This window comes from Trichechus manatus, unplaced genomic scaffold (assembly GCF_000243295.1).
Source record: "Trichechus manatus latirostris isolate Lorelei unplaced genomic scaffold, TriManLat1.0 scaffold00013, whole genome shotgun sequence".
Lineage (NCBI taxonomy): Eukaryota > Metazoa > Chordata > Mammalia > Sirenia > Trichechidae > Trichechus > Trichechus manatus.
This window is the reverse complement of record NW_004443949.1, coordinates 29,722,942-29,743,597: the sequence shown is the minus strand read 5'-3', so window position 1 is coordinate 29,743,597 and position 20,656 is coordinate 29,722,942. Positions and strand designations below refer to the sequence as shown.

The 20,656-nt window shown below is 36.7% G+C and overlaps 1 protein-coding gene across 2 annotated transcripts in view; it reads right to left on the bottom strand.

Moving 5' to 3' along the window:
* Nucleotides 1-20,656, bottom strand: part of KLHL1 (kelch like family member 1) — a 492,649-nt gene that overhangs the window by 10,437 nt on the left and 461,556 nt on the right. For both annotated transcript variants that reach the window (XM_012554148.1, XM_004371430.2), the window contains one exon: nucleotides 18,970-19,182. In XM_012554148.1, coding sequence (XP_012409602.1) covers nucleotides 18,970-19,182 — 213 coding nt within the window. The remainder of the gene's footprint in view (nucleotides 1-18,969; nucleotides 19,183-20,656) is intronic.

The window sequence follows — 20,656 nt, the reverse complement described above, 5'->3', positions numbered from 1 at the left end:
TTGTGGGTTCACCTCTCAGCCTGGGGACATAAAAAGTTATTACCCAAAAAATGAAATAAACAGTCATTTTTAACTTAGGAGAGGGTCTACAGATGTATAAACATTTTCCAAACAATTACTCAGAGTGAATTCTATCATTGCTAGTTCCACATTGTTGACAGATTCAATTCTAAGCCTTCTCTCTCTTTTTTGGCCTCTGGTTGTCTGTTCATAAAAATAAAAGGGAGAGTGTTTTTTGTATTTAGGTTGTCTGCCTTTCCAATGTCTCACCTTGGCCTTCGTAGTCAGAGTGTGAGCGATGTTCCAGAGACTCTATTAAAGTTTATAGCCCTCAGGCAAGAGAACTGCTAGTGTATAGTGGCTAAAATTGACTGTAAAATGGGAACTTGCTGGAGGCTTACGGTAACAGAACAAAAGTTCATTTCTCTTTGAAATTCTCATTAAAATTTTTGAGGTACCATTAATTTTGCAAGCATTACTGTTTTTCCAAACTTTAAGGACTAACATTCAACTTAAAGTGTTTAAAGGATTTTTTTTTTTTAAATATAAAAGTATTACTGTGGTAACAAACGACTTGGGAATGTCCACTTTACTAAATTTGTGCAGGCAATATTCTGCCAGAGAGCAAATTAAACAATAGAGAAGTGGTTAGTATTAAGGTAAGTTTGCCTGTAAAACAAAATAAAACAAGCAAGAAAACAAAGAAACAACAAAAATAAAAGCGAAAGTCCTTGCAATGAGCATGAATAAACAGCTTCTTAAGAGAGACCCGTGTTCTATCCCCAGCCAATGCGCTTCATGAACAGATACCACCCACCTATCAATAGAGGTTTGTGTTGCTATGATGCTGAACAGGTTTCAGAGTTCCAGACTAAGACAGACACAGAAGCCTGATGATTTACTTCTGAAAATCAGACAATGAAAACCCTACGGATCACATTGGTCCTATCTGCAAAACAGCATTTCCCTTCATTGTGTAAGGGGTCCTCATGAGTCAGGGGTCCCTTGAGTGGAGCTAACAGCAACAACAAAGAGTGGCTTAGAGATTTCAGGTAAATGAATTATGCAGTCTATACTGCAAGTTATCTTAATAATTTATTTGCGAATTGAGCAATTAAGAGTGAAAATAGTGTTGGTATAAAAAAATGGTTTTTATTTTCTCTTAAGGAAAGCCAACTGCTACCAGGCCTAATGAGCTTATATATATATATATATATATATATATATATATATATATATGTATGTATGTATATGACTTTAGAAATACTTATGTGAGGGAAATGTAAAGTAAATTAACTCTAAAGTTTATTAATGGTTATCAGGGGTGTGTGGGGGGAGAGGGGTTATTGCTCATTTAGTACTGAGTTCCCGTTTATAGTGATTGTCTTAGTCATCTAGTGCTGTTCTAACAGAAATACCACAAGTGGATGGCTTTAATAAAGAGAAGTTTTTTCTCTCACAGTCCGGTAGCTTACAAGTCCAAATTCAGGGTTTCGGCTCCAAGGGAATGCTTTCTCTGTCAGCTCTGGAGGAAGGTCCGTGTCATCAATCTTCCCTTGGTCTAAGAGCTTCTCTGCGCAGGAACCTCAGGTTCAAACGATGCCCTCTGCTCTAGGCACTGCTTTCTTGGTGGTATGATGTTCCCATGGGTCTCTGCTCACTTCTGTCTTTCATATCTCAGAAGAGATTGACTTAAGACACTATCTAATCTTGTAGCCCTCATCAGTATAACTGCCACTAATCCATCTTATTACAACATAGTGATACAGTTTACAACACAGAAGGCAATCACATCAGATTACAAAATGGTACACAATCATACAATACCGGGAATCATGACCCAGCCAAGTTGACAGATATTTTTGGGGGATACAATTCAATCCATGACAGTGATAGAAAAATAGCATTGATTAAGGGTAGGGTTGTACAACTGATTATTGTAAGTGCTGTCAGTAAGTTGTACACCTGTTAAAAGTTGAATCAGCAAACATGTGACAGACATATTTACAATCATGACAAAAAAAAAAAAAGAGTAGCTGCTGAGGCTGCTTATGACAACCAAACACCTCATGGGATTTGGTTTCTTGGTTTGGAGGTTTAGGGTCATGGTTTCATGGGAGATCCCCAGTTAACTGGCCTAATAATGTGTTTAGTGCTTCTGTTCTACCTCCTAATTTGTCGCATAGCTCCTGCGGTTTTAAAAACTGGCAAGTGGTCATCCAAAGCACAAGAATTGGTTTCTATCCATCTGGAGCAACAGAGTAAGAAGGAGAGTCAGAAGTAGAAGAAGGAAATGGGATGTGTGGTTAACTGCCTCCATGAACAACTGCCTCCTTTTCCAAGAGATGTTTTGATAAAATATTCTATAGAAGAATCCTGAACATTTTGGTCAAACATTCTATAGAAGAATCCTGATCCAAATGGGGAAAATCAGAAAAAGAATTCAAATCTGCATGACTCCAGACTTTCTGGAGCCATAGAAGCTGGATGAATCCCTAAAACTGTTGCCCTGGGATAATCTTTAAACCTTAAACCATAAATATCCCCTGAAGTCTTCTTAAAACCAGACAGTAGTTTAGCTTAGCGATATAGGATCAAACTGACAATATCAACTCCAAAGAGTAGACAGAAACCTTACAGGGCAGTGGTTTATCTTAATGGAGGAGGAACAACTCAGAAGAGGAGGGTAAAAATGGTTGCTCAACTCAAAGAATGTAATCAATGTCACTGAATTGTACACATAAAAACTGCTGAATTGGTGCGTGCTTTGCTGTTTATATTCTTACCAACAAGAAAACAAATAAAATTAAAAAAACTTTATAATAACTGTGATAAGGCTCCTCTGAACATTCTTGTTCAATTGTTCTCATATATATATGCAATTATGTTCAGTATTTAGAATAGGAGTTCATTGGTCAAAGAGAAAGAATATTTTGAAATGGTGTAGATTCTGCCAAATGGTATTACAAAGAGGTTGTACCAATTTTAATTCAAACAGCAGTGTCATGAGAGTTTAAGATGCTCTACACCCTCTCCAACACTTGGTATTATCTGCTATTTTCATTTTGGCCTTTCTAGTAGATAAGTAGTAGGATGATCCTGTAATTTTCATTTGCATTTCTCTGGCGACCAGTGGTGTCAAGCCCTTTTTCCAATATTCATTTGCTGTTTGACTATCTTCTTTTGAAGAGATCCTGTTCAAGTCTTTTGCCTATTTTCCCACATTTTTCTGTTCTCTTATTGATTTTTAAAATTTCTTTATATATTCTGGAAACAATGTCTTTGTTGGTTATATGTATTGCAAGTATTTCTCCCACTATCTTCTTTAAATGTTTACCCTCTTAATGGTGTATGTTGAAGAACTGAAGTTTCTAATTTTAACAGTAATATTTTTCCTTATGGCTTTATTGCTTTATATTTCACATCTAGACCTAAAACCCACCTTGAATTGATCTTTAGTATGGTGTGAGATAAGAAGTCCCAGTGATGCAGTGGTTAATCACTCAGCTGCTAACCAAAAGGTGAGTTATTTGAACCTACCAGCTGCTCTATGGGAGAAAGACGTGGCAGTCTGCTTCTGTAAAGATTACAGCCCTAGAAATCCCATGAGGCAGTTCTACTGTGTCCTATAGGATCGTCCAGAGTCAGAATCAACTCCATGGAAACGGGTTTGGGTTTTTTTTTTTTTTTTTGGTTTTTTTTTTTTTTTTGTATGGTGTAATACAGGAGCTGAGACTTATTTTTTTCTGCATGAGCTATCCAAATGACCCTACCCCGTTTGTTATAAAGATTGGCTTTCTCTCAGTGCTCTTCAGTTCCACCTTCATCATAGGACAGAAAACGGTTAGCATAGCAAGCCTGACACTGACATCCTAATAAAGGCGTGTTTGGAATACTGACAGTTGCTTAGAGTGAGGACCTGGATTTCAGGAGGGTTTTCCCCATTCCAAGGAGCCCTGGTAGAGCAGTGGTTAAAGCCATCAACTGCTAATCGAAAGGTTGGCAGTTTGAAACCACCAGTGGCTCTATGAGAGAAAGATGTGGCAGTCTCTTTCTGTAGAGATTTACAGTCTTGAAAACCATATGGGGCTGCTAGGAGTTAGAATCAACTTTTCTGCAGTGGGTTTGTTTGTTTTTGGTTTTTCTCCATTCCCCAATAAGAATGGTTCACTGTGCCTAAACTGTTTGTGCAGATAGTATGGTTTATACTGAACACCTGCTTTACTTCTAAGAGTACGGCTTTAAGGTAAGTGCTAGGCAGACAGCGCCTGTGTGACCAGGCCCCAGTAAAAACCCTGGGCGCTTAGTCTCTGAAGAGAATCTCTGCTAGACAACATTTCACACTTGTTTTCTGGGGAGTTATTCCTGTCCTATGTGACTCCACTGGGACAGAAATCTTGGTAGCTACTGCCTGGTTTCTACTGCGCTTTGCCTCATGTACCTTTACCCTTTGCTGATGGTGCTGTGCTTTGTTTCACTGTATAAAGTCATAGCTGTGAGTTTGACTGTGCGCTCAGACTTTTGAGAATCCCTAGCACAACTTTAAAACTGGAGAAAGTCTTGTAATAATGTCCTTGGATCTGTATTGTGTTTCTGGACACTAATCCTTCTATTTATCAATTTGTTTATACTGAGCCTTTTAATAAGTCTTAATATCTAGTTCCTCAAGATTGTCTTGAGATTTGGGGCCTTTTCCAATTTTATTTAAATTTTAAGATCAGTCTTTCAATTTACATATACCCAAAACCACACCACACAGAGCATTTACAATTTAATTAGAATTACAACTGAATCTATAAATCACTTTAGAGGAGAAGTCACGCTTTTATAATATTCAGTTTCTTAATATATTAGTGATATTTCCCTTTACTAATTTTGGTAATTTAATAGAGGTATTTCCTTTTATTTACTTTATTGTTGTTGTTCGGTGCCCTCAAGTTGTTTCTGACTCATAGTGACTCTATGTACAACAGAAAAAACACTGTCCGGTCCTGCACCATCCTCAAAATTGTTGCTGTGTTTGAGTTCATTGTTGCAGCCACTGTGCCAATCCATCTCATTGAGAGGCTTCCTATTTTTCAGTGACCCTCTGCTGTACCAGGTATGATGTGCTTCTCAGGGACTAGTCCCTCCTGATAACATGTCCAAAGTACGTGAGATGAAGTCTTGCCATTCTGGCTTCCAAGGAGCACTCTGGCTATACTTCTTCCAGGACAGACTTGTTTACTTTTCTGCCAGTCTATGGCATATTTAATATTCTCCCCCAATACCATAATTAAAAGGCATCAGTTCTTCTTACTCTTCCTTATTCATTGTCTGGCTTTCACATGCACATGAGGTGACTGAAAATACCATGGCTTGCATCTAAGATACTCTGCTGGTCTCACTCCTTCGGGAGCAAGGAAGAATGAAGAGAACAGGATGCAAGGAAAAGATTAGTCCAAAGGACTAATGGACCACAGCTACCACAGCCTCCACCAGACTGAGTCCAGTACAGACAGCTAGATGGTGCCCAGCTACCACCACTGACTGCTCTGACTGGGATCACAACAGAGGGTCCTGGACAGAGCTAAAAAAGGATGTCGAACAAAATTCTAACTCACAAAAAAAGACCAGATTTACTGGCCTGACAGATTGCAGAAACCCTGAGAGTATGGCCCACTTTCAGCTCAGAGGTGAAGTCACTCCCGAGGTTCACCTTTCAGCCGGGGATTGGACAGCCCCGTAAAACAAAATAGGACTAATGAGGCACGGCAGTCCAGGGACAAGGACTAGAAGGCAGGAGGGGATAAGAAAGCTGTTGATGGAACCCAAAGTTGAGAAGGGACAGTGTTGACATGTCACGGGGTTGTTAACCATTGTCATGGTCGATATGTGTACTGTTTAATAAGAAACTATTTGTTCTGTAAACTTTTATCTAAGGTACAAAAATAAAAACAAAGAATTATCCATGTGAGACCAAATTGACAACAGCAACTCAAAAGGTTTGATGGGAAGCCTAGGGGCCAGTGAGTTGAAGATAATGGTGATGAAATAATTTGGAAAAGGATAGTGAGAATAGCAGCACAACCGGAAGAATGTAATCGATGTCACTGAACTGTACATGTAGAAATATCCGAAATGGTGTTTCTTTGTCTATGTATATTTTCACAAAAAAAAAAAAGTCCTCCAAGGTTGAGAAGGGAGACTGTTGACATGTCATGGAGTTGTTAACCAAAGTCATAAAACAATATGTGTACTGTCTGTTTAATGAGAAGCTATTTGTTCTGTAAACCTCCACCTAAAGTACAATTGAAAAATAAATAAATAAAAAGAAAATATCATGGCTTGGGTGGGGCACACCTTAGTTCTTAAAGTGGTATCTTTGCTTTTCAACACTTAAGTTCTTTTGCAGATTTGCCCAGTGCAATACATCATTTGACTTCCCGATTGCTGCTTCCATGGGAGTTGATTGTGGATACAAGTAAAATGAAATCCTTGACAACTTCAATCATTTCTCCACTTATCATGATGTTGCTTATTGGTCCAATTATAAGGATTTTTGTTTTCTTTATATTGATGTGCAATCCATATTGAAGGCTGTAGTCTTTAATTTTCATCAGTAAGTACTTTAAGTTCTTTTCACTTCCAGCAAGCAAGGTTATTGCACTGAGTTACATTGATTGGACTTTTTTTATTGTTAAAACAAATTTGTATTTCTGAAATGAACACAAATTTATTGAGAGATATTATTTTCTGTATACGTAGGTTTGATTTGCTAATATTTCTTTTGGATATTTGCATGTATGTTCATAAGAGATTTGTCCTGATATACGTTTTTACTTTTTCTTTCTTCTTGTGTAAGTTTTGTTAAGTTGGAACTTTTTTAATGGACTTTCTATTTCAGCTAAAATTTCAACTTATTAGTATAAATATATTCAAAATATTCTATTTTTATAGTGAGGTCTATTTTTTCATTTCTGATGTGATTACTTTTTCTCTTTTTCTCTGTTCCTCTCTCTCTCTTACTTAATTGGAGAGAAAAAAAAGCTTTACATTTTTTTTAAGTTAAATTTACATGTTGTCAGAAAATGGCTACAGTAGCCTGAAAGAACTTTTATTTTTATCTTAGGGAAATTTTATTCTTTCTCACCTGTTTTTCCAACTTTAGTTTCAGTGAAGAAATTGGATAGAATAGCCATTTTAAAAGAATAATACTGATGGAGGGGTTTGTGTATCACTAATAATTATGTTAAAATTATATAAAACACACACACACGCACACACAACATGATAGAGAAAGGCTGACATTAAAGAGATTTGTAAAGGAAAAATGTATATATAATGATTATAATTATGTAGCTGTACACTGAGGACAAACAGTTGATAAAATCATCTAAATAGGTAGATCAGCAATAAAGCTATTTAACATAAAACTTAGTCTATAATAATTTTTCAATGAGTAGTGACCTATTTGGAAGAAAACAGGGGAATGAGTGAAGAGTCCAGTTCCAGGGCAACCATAAAAAAACAAACCAAGCCCATTGCCAACAAGTTGATTCCAACTCATAGCAACCCTATAGGACACAACTGCCCCCATCGAGTTTCCAAGGAGCAGCTGAATTCGAGCTGCTGATCTTTTGGTTATCAGTCAAGCTCTTAATCTCTGTGACACCAGGGCTCCTATCAATAGGCAGTTACAAATGCTTTGTCTGATAAGCCTGATGGGGAGAATGCTGCCTCCCCAATCGGACTTCATGCACAGCTACTTCTTTACTGTTTCTTAAGGGAGTTCCAGTCATGGACTCAGGCTCCCCATGCCAGCAATGCTCATAAGCATATCTGCATTCTTATCCCAAACACCTCCATTCTTAGGCCGTCTTTTCTCCCTACTGAAGGGAGTTTTCCTTATTTGGCAAGCTAGGCTAAGGTACTTTTCTCCATTTTGATTTAATACTTTTCCATGCCTATCCCTTCTTCTCTCCCTATCTGCCAGATCTCCCAGGGTTCATAAAATGTCAGGAGCCCATTCTTCAATGCTCCTTGACAATGGGACATTTCACCCTTCCTGTGCTGCAAGTCAGCTGACTGACCTTGTCTAATGCCATTCTGTGGGGAAAAATGGAACCTTTGAAAGCCAGCACTTTTCTTTCTTTTTTTTTTTTTTTTTGCATTTTTCCAGTGTCGTCAAGTCAATTTTGACTCACAGCAACCTGGAGGACAGACAGAACTGCCCCATAGGGTTTCCAAGGAGCAGCTGGTGGATTTGAACTGCCGATCTTTTGGTTAATAGCCGAGTTCTTAACCACCGTGCTTCCAGGGCCCTGAAGGCTTGATTGTTACTTTCAGGTTAGCTAGTTGTCCTAATTAACCACCTTGACAACTGGCACCTAGACAATGAGCATCTCATAAAATTCACCAAGTAATTGACCAGAGAGATTAAATAGTTACCTGATAACAAATAAAACTATAAAAAGAGTACAAAATATAGATGCATATGTATCTGATTTCAGGAGGGAAATTTACTATTAATATATAAACATAATCCCATTTTATGTTTACTTCATTGTCCTCTAATTAGCTGTCCCTCTGAGTATTTGTGTCCTGGTGTGATCCACTTCTACATCACTGTGAAAAGTATTGATCGATGGGACGTTAGCAAGTGTGATGCAAGCAGAGACTTATGAGACATTGCATATTGGGTGCTTGTCTTCTTAGAGCTTCCTTCTCTTAGAACCACCCCTTTCTGACCCCAGCTACTACACTTTGAGAAGCCTCAGTAAAAGCAGAGGCCATGTGGAGAGGAACCAAGATGCTCTGGTTGGCAGACTTCCCTGAGCTCTCAGATGACAGTCAACACCAAATGTCAGCCCTGTAAAAGAATAATCTTGAATAACCAGGCCTTGTTTAGCCCCCAGATGAGTGAAGCATCAGCTATTGTCATCTGTAGTAGAACAGTCTAGCTGAGTCCAGTCAACACATAGAATCATGAAAGATATCAAAATGGATGTTGTAAGTCATTAAGCAAACGTCATTAAAAAGACAGGAAAGAAAGAGAAGAGCAAAATGGATGTCAGAAGAGACTCTGAAACTTGCTTTTGAATGTAGAGTAGCTAAAGCAAATGGAAGAAATGATGAAGTAAAAGAGCTGAACAGAAGATTTCAAAGGGCAGCTAGAGAAGACAAAATAAAGAAAATTAAGTATTATAATGATATGTGCAAAGACCTAGAGTTAGAGAACCAAAAGGAAAGAACATGCTCAGCATTTCTCAAGCTGAATGACCTGAAGAAAAAATTCAAGCCTCAAGTTGTAATTTTGAAGGTTTCTATGGGCAAAATATTGAATGATTCAAGAAGCATCAAAAGAAGATGGAAGTAATACACAGAGTCACTGTCCCAAAAAGAACTGGTCAACAATCCATCATTTTAGGAGGTAACATATGATCAAGAACTAATGGTACTGAAGTAAGAATTCCAAGCTGCACTGAAGGCACTCGTGAAAAACAGGGCTCCAGGAATTGACGGAATACCAATTGTTGTTTCACCTAATGAGTGCAGCACTTGGAAGTACTCATTCATCTATGCCAAGAAATTTGGCAGACAGCTACCTGGCCAATCGACTGGAATAGATCCATATTTATGCCTATTCCAAAGAAAAGTGATACAACAGAATGAGGATTTTCGACAATACTATTGATATCACATGCAAGTAAAATTTTGCTGAAGATCATTCTAAAGCGGTTGCAGCAGAAAATTGACAAGGAAAGGCTAGAATTCAAGCTGGATTCAGAAAGGGGCATAGAACAAGAGATATCATTACTGAGGTCAGATCGTTCTTGGCTGAAAGAAAAGAATACCAGAAAGATGTTTACTCATGTTGTATTGACTATGTAAAAAGGCTTTCCACTGTGTACATCATAACAAATTATCGATAACATTTTGAAGAACAGGAATTCCAGAACACTTAATTGTGCTCGTGTAGAACCTGTACATAGACCAAGAGTCAGTAGCTAACAGAACAAAGGGATACTGTATGGTTGAAAATCAGGAAAGGTGTGTTCATGGTTGTATCTTTTCACCATACTAATTCAATCTGTACGCTGAGCAAATAGTCTGAGAAGCTGGACTATATGAAGAAGAATGGGGCATCAGGTTTGGAGAAAGACTAATTAACAACCTGCAATATGCAGATGACACAACCTTGCTTGCTGAAAGTGGAGAGGACTTGAAGCACTTACTGATGAAGATCAAAGACCACAGCCTTCAGTATGGATTACACCACAATATAAAGAAAACAAAAATCCTGACAACTTGACCAAAGCAACATCATGATAAGTGGAGAAAGGATTGACGTTGTCCAGGATTTTCATTTCACTTGGATCCACAATCTACACCCGCGGAAGCCGCAGTAAATCTGCTGCAAAAGACCTCTTTAAAGCAGTAAAAAGCAAAGATGTCATTTTGAGGACAAAGGTATGCCTGCCCCAAGCCACGATGTTTCCAGTCATCTCATATGCATGTGAAAGTTGGACAATGAATAAGGAAGACCAAAGAAGAATTGATGACTTTGAATTATGGTGTTGGCAAAGAATATTGAATAAACCATGTACTGCCAGAAGAAAGAACAAGTCTGTCTTGGAAGAAGTACAGCCAGAGTGTCCCTTGGAAGGGAGGATGGGGAGACTTCATCTCATGTACTTTGGACATATTATCAGGAGGGACCATTTTCTGAGGAAGGACACCATGCTTGGTAAATTATGAGGTCAGTGAAAAAGAGAAAGACCCTTGATGAGATGGATTGACACAGTGGCTACAACAATGGGCTCAAACATAGCAACGATTGTGAGGATGGCATAGGACCGAGCAGTGTTTCATTTTGTTGTATATGGGGTCACTATAATTTGGAACTGTCTTATGGCACCTAGCAACAACAACAAGATTTTGGATAGCTTGTTAGTCAAAAATAGATAATCAAAATAACAGTAAACAAACTCATGAAGAAAATACATTAATTTAAAAGAAGTGTAAAATATCTGCATGTACAACAAGAACAGTCTTGAACAGAATACGAACCTTAAGTAACAATGCACAAGCACCAGAAGAGAGACTAGATAAATGGGAGCTCCTAAAAATCAAACACTTATGCTCATTAAAAGACTTCACCAAAAGAGTCAAAAGACAACCAACAGACTGGGAAAAAACTTTTGGCTATGAAAAATCCAATCAGCGTCTAATCTCTAAAATCTACAAGATACTGCAAAACCTCAACAACAAAAAGACAAATAACCCAATTTAAAAATAGGCAAAGGATATGAACAGGCACTTCACCAAAGAAGACATTCAGGCGGCTAACAGACACATGAAGAAATGCTCACGATCATTAGCCATTAGAGAAATGCAGATCAAAACTACCATGAGATACCATCTCACACCATAAGGCTAACATTAATCCAAATAACACAAAATAATAAATGCAGGAGAGGTTGTGGAGAGACTGGGACACTTATACACTGTTGGTGGGAATGTAAAATGGTACAACCACTTTGGAAATCTATTTGGCGCCTCCTTAAAAAGCTAGAAATAGAAATACCATACTATCCAGCAATCCCGCTCCTTGAAATATATCCTAGAGAAATAAGACCCATCACACTAATAGATATATGCACACTCATGTTCATTGCAGCACTGTTCATGATAACAAAAAGTTGGAAACAACCTAGGTGTCCATCAAGGGATGAATGGATAAACAAATTATGGTATATCCACACAATGGAATACTATTCAATGGTAAAGAGCAATGATGAAGCTATGAAACATAACATGGAGGAATCTGTAGGGCATTATGTTGAGTGACTTTAGTCAGTCACAGAAGGACAAATATTGTATAAGGCCACTAGTCTAAGAACTCAAGAAAAGGTTTAAACCCAGAAGAAAACATTCTTTGATGGTTACAAGGGTGGGGAGGGAGGGTGAGGGTTATTCACTAATTAGGTAGTAGACAAGAATTATCTTAGGTGAAGGGAAGGACAACACACACTACAGGGGAAGTCAGCACGACTGGACTAAACCAAAGCTAAGACGTTTCCTAAATACAGTCAAACACTTCAAGGAACAGAGTAGCAGGGGTAGGGTTCTGGGGACCATGCTTTCAGGGGACATCTAGGTCAACTGGCATAACAAAGTTTATTAAAAAAATGTTCTGATCCCACATTGGTGAGTGGCATCTGCGGTCTTAGAAGCTTGCAAGCGGTCATCTAAGATGCATCAATTGGTCCCAACCACCTGGAGTAAAGGAGAATGAAGAACACCAAAGAAACAAGGAAAGTAGTAGCCCAAGAGACAGAAAGGGCCACATAAACCAGAGACTTCATCAGCCTGAGAGCAGAACTAGATTGTGCAAGGCTACCACCAACGACATCCCTGACAGGAAACAACAGAGAGTCTCTGATGGAGCAGGAGAAAGGTGGGGTGCAGAACTCGAATTCTAGTAAAAAGACCAGATTTAATGGTCTGACTGAGACTGGAGGAACCCCGGAAAGCATGGCCCCCCGACTGTCTATCAGCCCAGAACTAAAACAATTTCGGAGGCCAACTCTTCAGACAAAGATTGGACTGGACTGTGGGAATTGAAATGATACTCGTAAAGAGTGTACTTCTTAGCTCAAGTGGATACAAGAGACTAAATGGGCAGCTTCTGTCTGGAGGTGAGATGAGAAGGCAGAGAGGGTCAGGAGCTAGTTGAATGGACATGGGAAATCAGTGGTGGAAAGGAGGAGTGTGCTGTCACAGTGTAGGGTGAGCAATTACGGTCACATAATAATGTATGTATAAATTTTTGTATGAGACTAACTTGAATTGTAAACTTTCACTTAAAGTACAGCAATGAAAACAGAACAATCTTGAAGAAAATTCTTTAAAAATATATGATAAATGGTTAATAACGTCTATATCTAGTAGGTTTTATTTTAAAATAATGAAACTAAACACTTGGCTAGTGGGAATGTCTTATTGATCAAAATCCCTTTTTAAAAAATAGCATAAATTTTAGTAGAATTTAAGGTCAAAAGACTCAGTTCATTAGACAATGGACATTCATCCATCCATTTATATATCCAGCTAATATTTTCAATACTTATTATATGGTGTACTTCTGATATAAACCGTTTAAAAATACATTATTAGAAAGAGTCAAAGAAATAGAGTAAACATTTGCTAGAATTTAATTTTTTCTAGAATGTATATAGTAAATCACAGAAAAAGAATGAAAGATAGACATCTGAGTGTTAACATGAGTAAGTTTAGGTGGCAAAGTAACAGTTGAATTTGATTTCCTTTATTAATTTTTCCCAAAAATTTTCACGTCATCTACAATAAACACTTATTAATTTTAAATTAAGAAAATACAAACTTTAAAAAGATTGAAAAATCAAGCTGCAACCAAACAAGACAGGACTTTTTAGTTTCAAATTCACATCTCAAGATATAAATTATTCTCTGATGAAAGTATATTCAACATAGGATTTTCCACATAATCTCTAAGGGAATGTTCGCTGTTTCTGTTCAGCTGCAGCAGTGTTGTTACTTTGGGTCAGATGAGATGGTTTGGAGTTCACTATCAGGAGATTACCTGTTAATTTCAACCCTATTATAGAGTGAAGTCAGGGCAATGTTAAAAAATATATATTTTTCTTAATAGTCTCGGTGTATTCCAGACTCTATTTTTATATGCTTAACCTTTATTTTAAAAATGTAGTCATTTTGAGGATGCATTTATTGATACCGTATTCTTGCCATCTTCCTTTATGATCTGCTTAAAAAATATCATGGACACAGAAAAATTAAGAAGATGGAAGAACTAGATTTCTCCTTCCCTACTCAATATCCCTTGCTCATTTTTAGATAAAAATGTTTTAAAAATTAATTAGATTTATCTTCTCTGTGAAGGTATATGAAGAATGATATTTTGACTTAGGTTACATTTCATTATATCCACTGTTCAAGGTTGAGGAGAGGAAATGAGTTGTTTACTGAGCAGAAGGAAAGCAAGGACAAGCTAAGCTGACTCTTCGCAGACAGAGTTCTCTAATTAGAGCTTTAAAAATGACTTAAACTATTATCAATCAATAGAACATGGAACATAATCAAGGGATCTTAATATTGGCTAAAACTCTCTTAAAAATACTTCTTAACAGCTCAAAACTAAGTAGCAATATATTATATAGTCTCCTTGTCTACTAATACGACAGAAATCTGACTACTGTTAACACTGTGAGCCCAAATTTTGTATTTTTAAATAGCCTTACCATAGCATGAAAATGAATTTTGAAGTTTGATACAGGTTTATAGCCTTCCATCTATACAGGAAATGACATATATTCATTTCCACAGAATTGTACTTCTCCCTCACAGCTTGTAGATAAATTACCATGTTACCAGCTCTCCATTTGTCTCAAAAGACAATGGGTTATTCTATCACTCCCTGTCTCCAACTGAGCACTTAGAAAAAATGTTGCTTAGCTCATAAGCCATTGGGGCAAACATCTAATCATATCCTAGACTAGTTTAGAGGCGGTGTCAGTTAACAATTGTTGCATCCACTTAAAAAGCAGGGCATCTAAGTATGAACAGGAGAAAGATGTGGCAGTCTGCTTCCGTAAAGATTTACAGCCTTGGAAACTCTATGGGCCAGTTCTACTCTACCCTATAGGGTTGCTATAGGGTAGCTATGAGTAGGGATCAACTTGATGGCAAAGGGTTTGTTTGTTTTTTTTTGACTAAGTATGAAGGTTGTCATAGAATCTTCATCTTTTGTATATGTATCTACCAAGAAATTAAAAGTAATTTATTGTCAAAGAAATAGCAAAAATTAGGCACACACAGTAATAGAAAAACAATAATAATAACAAACTAGGGAGTCTTGCTACGCTCATTCAACTGGCTCCAGCAATAAGATCTTAAGAAGACAATTATCTTGGTAAAAAGGTCAAAAGCTGTTACCTAGTATTTTAACTTTAAACAGTAGTGCTTTGTAAAAACTTAAGAATCTCACATATATCGAAAGATGAGTTAGTTATATATGTATACCGTAGTTAAGGCCTGGTGCCCTAGGGGCACAGTGAATAAGCACTCAACTGCTAACTGAAAGGTAAGTTGTTCGAACCCACCAGCTGCTTCTCTGGAGCAAGATGTGGCAGTCTGCTTTTGTGAAGATTACAGCCTTGGAAACCCTATGGGATGTTTCTACTCTGTCCGGTAGGGTTGCTACGAGTCAGGATCGACTCGATGGCGATGGTAAGGTAGCAGTCGGAATTGACTCGATGGCAGTGGGTAGGGTAGTATAGTTAAGGCCTAGGATATGTAACCATAATTTAAATAAAAATAAGCCTCTCCTTTAACATGTCTCTTCACTGTTTAGAATTGCTGCAACTTTTGGATTATGTCTAAACTCAAGGACGAAATTTTGGAGAAATGAAATAATCCACATTTCCATTTTTACCTAATATCTGAATGGTTACAGTTATTCTTAAAGAGCTTTTAATTTAAGTGAATAATATATTTATCCTTGTATGTTTGACTTAAATCTACCTCAGTCATATCTGAAAAAGTCATCGAAGAGTATTTAATATAGTTCTGTCAAAATATGAGTCAGTATTTCTATCTATGCTATTGTAGCAGAAATATATTAAATACTCTTATTTTAGATTTTTTTAATTTTATATGAGTGGGGTAGATTTTGCTAGATATTGAACAAAGTTTTTTCTGTTTATTGTAGTTATATAAAGATATTTTTGACACTTAATTGTTAACAGTGTTTGGATAAGATATAAATCAGTATTTTTTCAATAAATAATTGAACAGTTGTGGGCCCCCATCTAGGTGTAAAATTTGTTGATATACAGTCTATAATTATGAAGATGGACACTAACATGTAAATCAGAAACAACAAAAATCTATCTATCTACCTATCTATCATCTATCTATCTGTTTTTCTGACTACCTATTTAGTTTTCCTCAAGCTGCTGTTCCTTGGGGGAAACTTGACCTTTGATTTTCTTAGTGTATGACTGGTCCAGTAACTGTTCAGTGTCTATTCTGTGTCAGGAATATTGCCAGGTGCTAGAATATAGAGGTAGACAAGATAATCTTGGTCATTACTAGCACGTGGAACTTGGATTAGTGGAAAACACGATTTAAAACAAATTTTTTTAAATTATAATATTGACAATTTTTACAAAAGAAAACTCCCTTGTGCTACTAGCATTATGGAAAGATACCTCTGTGTGCTATATGAAAAATGGATTGGAAGAAACAAGGGTGGATGTTGCAAATGCAGGATTAGGAGGTTCTTATTATCTTGATGGAGCACCTAGGTAGTGCAAAGGGTTAATACCCTGCTTCTAACTGAAAAGTTAGAGGTTTGAGTACACCTTAAGGTACTTCGCAAGAGATACTTGGCAATCTATTTGTGAAAAAACAGTCATTGAAAATCCTGTGAAGCACAATTCCATTCTGACACTTATGGGATCGCCTGATTTCTGCCATAACTTACTGTGCCTTTTGGACACTGATTTGGTGTACTGAGATGTTCCCACTAGGGTGAGGCTTGGCCACAAAAGTAGTTTACATCTCTTTCATGGACCATTCTAGGCTCCCTTCCATTTCTAGCTCAATCTTTGCTTTGTTACCTGCTACGATCTGAAGTGCCAATGTTCTTTTTGCTCAAGACAGCCTGAATCTGAACAATATATTTAAGCATTATATAACTGTACCTTAAGCATACCAATATATAATACCTTTACATTTCCATAAGAAATAATTGATATAATAAAATTGTCATATATATATTATATATAGTAAAACATAGTATTGTAAACTATCTCTTGCTATTTCTAATGATCTGTTTGCCTATGACTACATATTAAAAATATTCTTCATATTACCTGTGAAAATAGCTCTGTAGATGCACTATTATGTCTTGATTTATTGACGATTTATGTGTAAAACCATTAACATAGAATGTAAGTTACAGAAAGTACAAAAATACTATTAATCTGACATGGACTAAAAGCTAGGATAACAATCATGATAATGTTGTGTGCTTCTGCATTACTTAAGCTGCTCATCTCCCTGCACTTAAAATAGGTATGCTTATTTAAATATAATTTTGCATCATAAATGTATCCTAGACTGAATTATTTATGCTTCTTCCCACAAACAACATTTCAATATATTATACAGTAAAGTTAGAAGAGAATATGTGAGTGAAATACCATTTAATTAGCAGCATTTATATCAGATATTCAAGGTAAAAGTTGGAGCCCCATCATGTTCTTCTTTTTTGTCATTTCTCACAAGAATTTTGGAGCGGAAAATGTGAGTGAGCTGTCAGTTTAATCACAATATGCTTTAAATATATGATTGTATGTTCATTTGTATAAAAGTATAAATCTTGTTTATTTTGATTCTGATCACTGCCCCCATGTTACACCTATAGTTTCTAATTTCACAGGACAAGCGAATGTTGATCTGCAAATGTGGTGAGTTTAATGCCCTTTTCTATGCACATATAGCCATAAAGCTACAGTACATTTCACAGAGTAGCAATACTAATAAGCATAGTTCTGTATTTTATCCGTGAAGTGGCTTAAGTTTGAGCAGAGTCTGTTTACCAAAACCTATCTCTTGCTAATGGTCTATCCTCAGGAAAGAAAAAAAAAATCACATACCCTCAGAAAAAATAATCAGAGGTAAAAATGAGCCCTTTTCTTCCAGTAACTACCACTTAGAAGCATGATTATAAAGACTGTAATTTCTTAATATCAAGAGGAAAATGATAATGGTCCTTAAATGGTGCGAGTTAGGATACTGTCATCCCAACACCCAGGAAGTTTTAGGTCGATATGTGTACACGCAAACCAGTTAAAATGTGAACTGAAGAACATTATGCTGCTTAGCTAGTGAAATACTTACCACTCTCTGGATTTTTTCCTTTGGACATGCAGATCAACAGGGCTCACGATTGTAGCTTCTATGCCACTCTGGGCTCTAAAGCGATAATATGGAGTTATCATGGTATTTAGCAGAAGTAATAAATAAGCTTTTGCAATAAAGCCACAGGGAGTTCTTAGATTGTTTCCACAGAATAACTGCCAACCTTTTGGTTAACAGCCAAACACTTAACCACTGTGCCACCAGGGCTCCACAGAATAACTTAGCCTACCTCAACTGATAAAATAATTTCCCCTAACAATCCCTATTCCCATTTACCTATATATCATCATGGGGAATTATTATGTAATAGGAAAATCACCAAAGTCTGCTCACTAACTCTATACCTTACTACACATGACATAAGATTTCCAAACGATGCACAGCCCTTAAAGACAGCTAAGCTAGATCCATGCCGGGAAGAGTCTAGGTTTTTAGACCAAGCGTGAAGCTGAGGTGCCTTTCCGCTCGAGTCTTTGTGCATGTCATTTTTAAGAAGAAATGAGAGATGATATATATTTCCACCATATACCAGGATTATAGAAAATAAATATAGTTCTAATAATTCTGTCTTACATTGAGAAAGGTATGTCATAAAACTAAGTCCATGACTCTCCACTGAAGAGGCAGAAGAACAAACAAGAGAGGATGAATAGAACATATGAATAAAATATCCAATTTTTAAAAAAGAATTAACAAGCATATATGTTTAATAAATTACTCAAAACTTTGATTTAGCCAACCTTTTAAATAAATCAAGGACAAATGTAAAGATAACTTGTGAGAAACACTGTAGGGCTTTAAGTAAATATTAATTAAAAAAATAAAGAAGAAGAAAGAATGTAGGCAGGAAAGAAAGGAAGAAGGAAGGAAGGAAGAGAATGTAGCTGTAAGAGTTGAATTTACCTTTCTTAAATTATGCAGTTTTTACGATTGTTGGAATTAGGCAGTGGTGTCATTTGCATTGTCTTTTTCACTCTAATGGTGCCCTTGGGGTCTTACCTCTCTACATAATCTAGTAGCCGGGAACAGTGATTTGAAGCTGGAGCATCATGACCTCCTACTGCATAAAGAAAACCATCACATGTGGCCACTCCAACACCTCCTCGCCTCTTACACATTGGAGCACACATGTTCCACTTGTTTGTATGAGGATCATAATATTCCATTGAACTCAAACAGGAACTTCCATCACGACCTCCAACTGAATATAACCTAAAAACAATTGGAAAAACATGATTTAATACTAGAATCAGGATGACAAAATGTATAAAAGGAAATGTCATTTAAATATAAATTTCAATCACAATATGAATCTAAAATGCTTTGCTTTGGAAATATATTACTTTACATGCAGATTTTTGAAAAGATAATCTTTAAATTATTAAGTATACATAGAATTTTCATTATTCCAACATGCAGAATACTAAATAGAATGAGATACAACTATATTTTTCTAACATCCATTGTTTCTAGGAAGTTATATAGATTTAAATTGTTTATTGTGAATATTGATAATATTAATTTGAATAAATGTTTAGGAATGTCAATCTGAACTATAGAAAAAACATACTTTTTTCTCGAAAATGAAATCGGAAGAAAACGAATGGTATTATTTGTTGATCAGTAATTATTTGCCAGTGTGTAAATCATCTCTACCCATGAGTTCTCTCCTCACAATTTAGAAAAACAAATAAATGTACTAATCTAAACGAGTGCTTCCACAACAACAGCTCCCTTAGTCAGTGCCTGTACTCTAGTTTACGTACATAGACAGGCAAGACTTTATTAAAAAACAAAACCAAACAGTGCAATGATAATACTCTGACCAACAGAGTAATGCTAAAACTTACTTGACACACTTATTTTGTTATAATTATTTTATTAGTGAGAAGTGTGATAGGAACCCAGGAAAACAAGCACTGAAGTTACAAATGGTATTTAAATGACTTAAAATGCAGTGCACATTCCTAATAAAATAGTTCTTGCCTATTTGGCTGTAGTCATGAAGATTTGATCATATAAGGCATAGAGCTGGACAGTTATTCAATGCACTTATTCATTCACTCAATCATTCTCAAATATTTTTGAGGGCCTAGTATATATCACACTCTATCCTAAGTTTATGGATATAAAACCAAAACCCGTTGCCATTGAGTCTGACTTCATAACAACCCTATAGGACAGGGTAGAACAGCCCCATAGGGTTTCTAAGGAGTGGTTGGTGGATTCCAGCTGCTGACCTTTTGGTCAGCAGCTGAGCTCTTAACCACTGCACCACCAGGGCTCCATGTTTACGGATATATCCATGGACAAAATAGGAAAAAAAAAATCCCTGTACTCATTTCTAGTGAGAATAGGTGAATAACCCAACACAAATACATATATTACACAGTACTTTATAAGGTGCTGAGTGCTACAGACATTGATAGAGCAGGGAAGGAGGATCAGGAGTGTAGCTAGTGTGTGTAGGGGTTGTGATTGCAATTTTAGTTACATAATTGAGTAATTAAGGCCTTGCCATAAAGGAGATGTTTGTGCAAAAACTTAGAGAAGTTTTTTAGTAGGAGATATGGATGTAGACATCTCTAGGGGAATAGGATTCAAGGCAGCCTCAACAGTAAGTACAAAGTTCCAGGAGCAGCACAGAAGCTAGAGTGTCTGGAACAGAGTGATTGAGGGGTGTGTG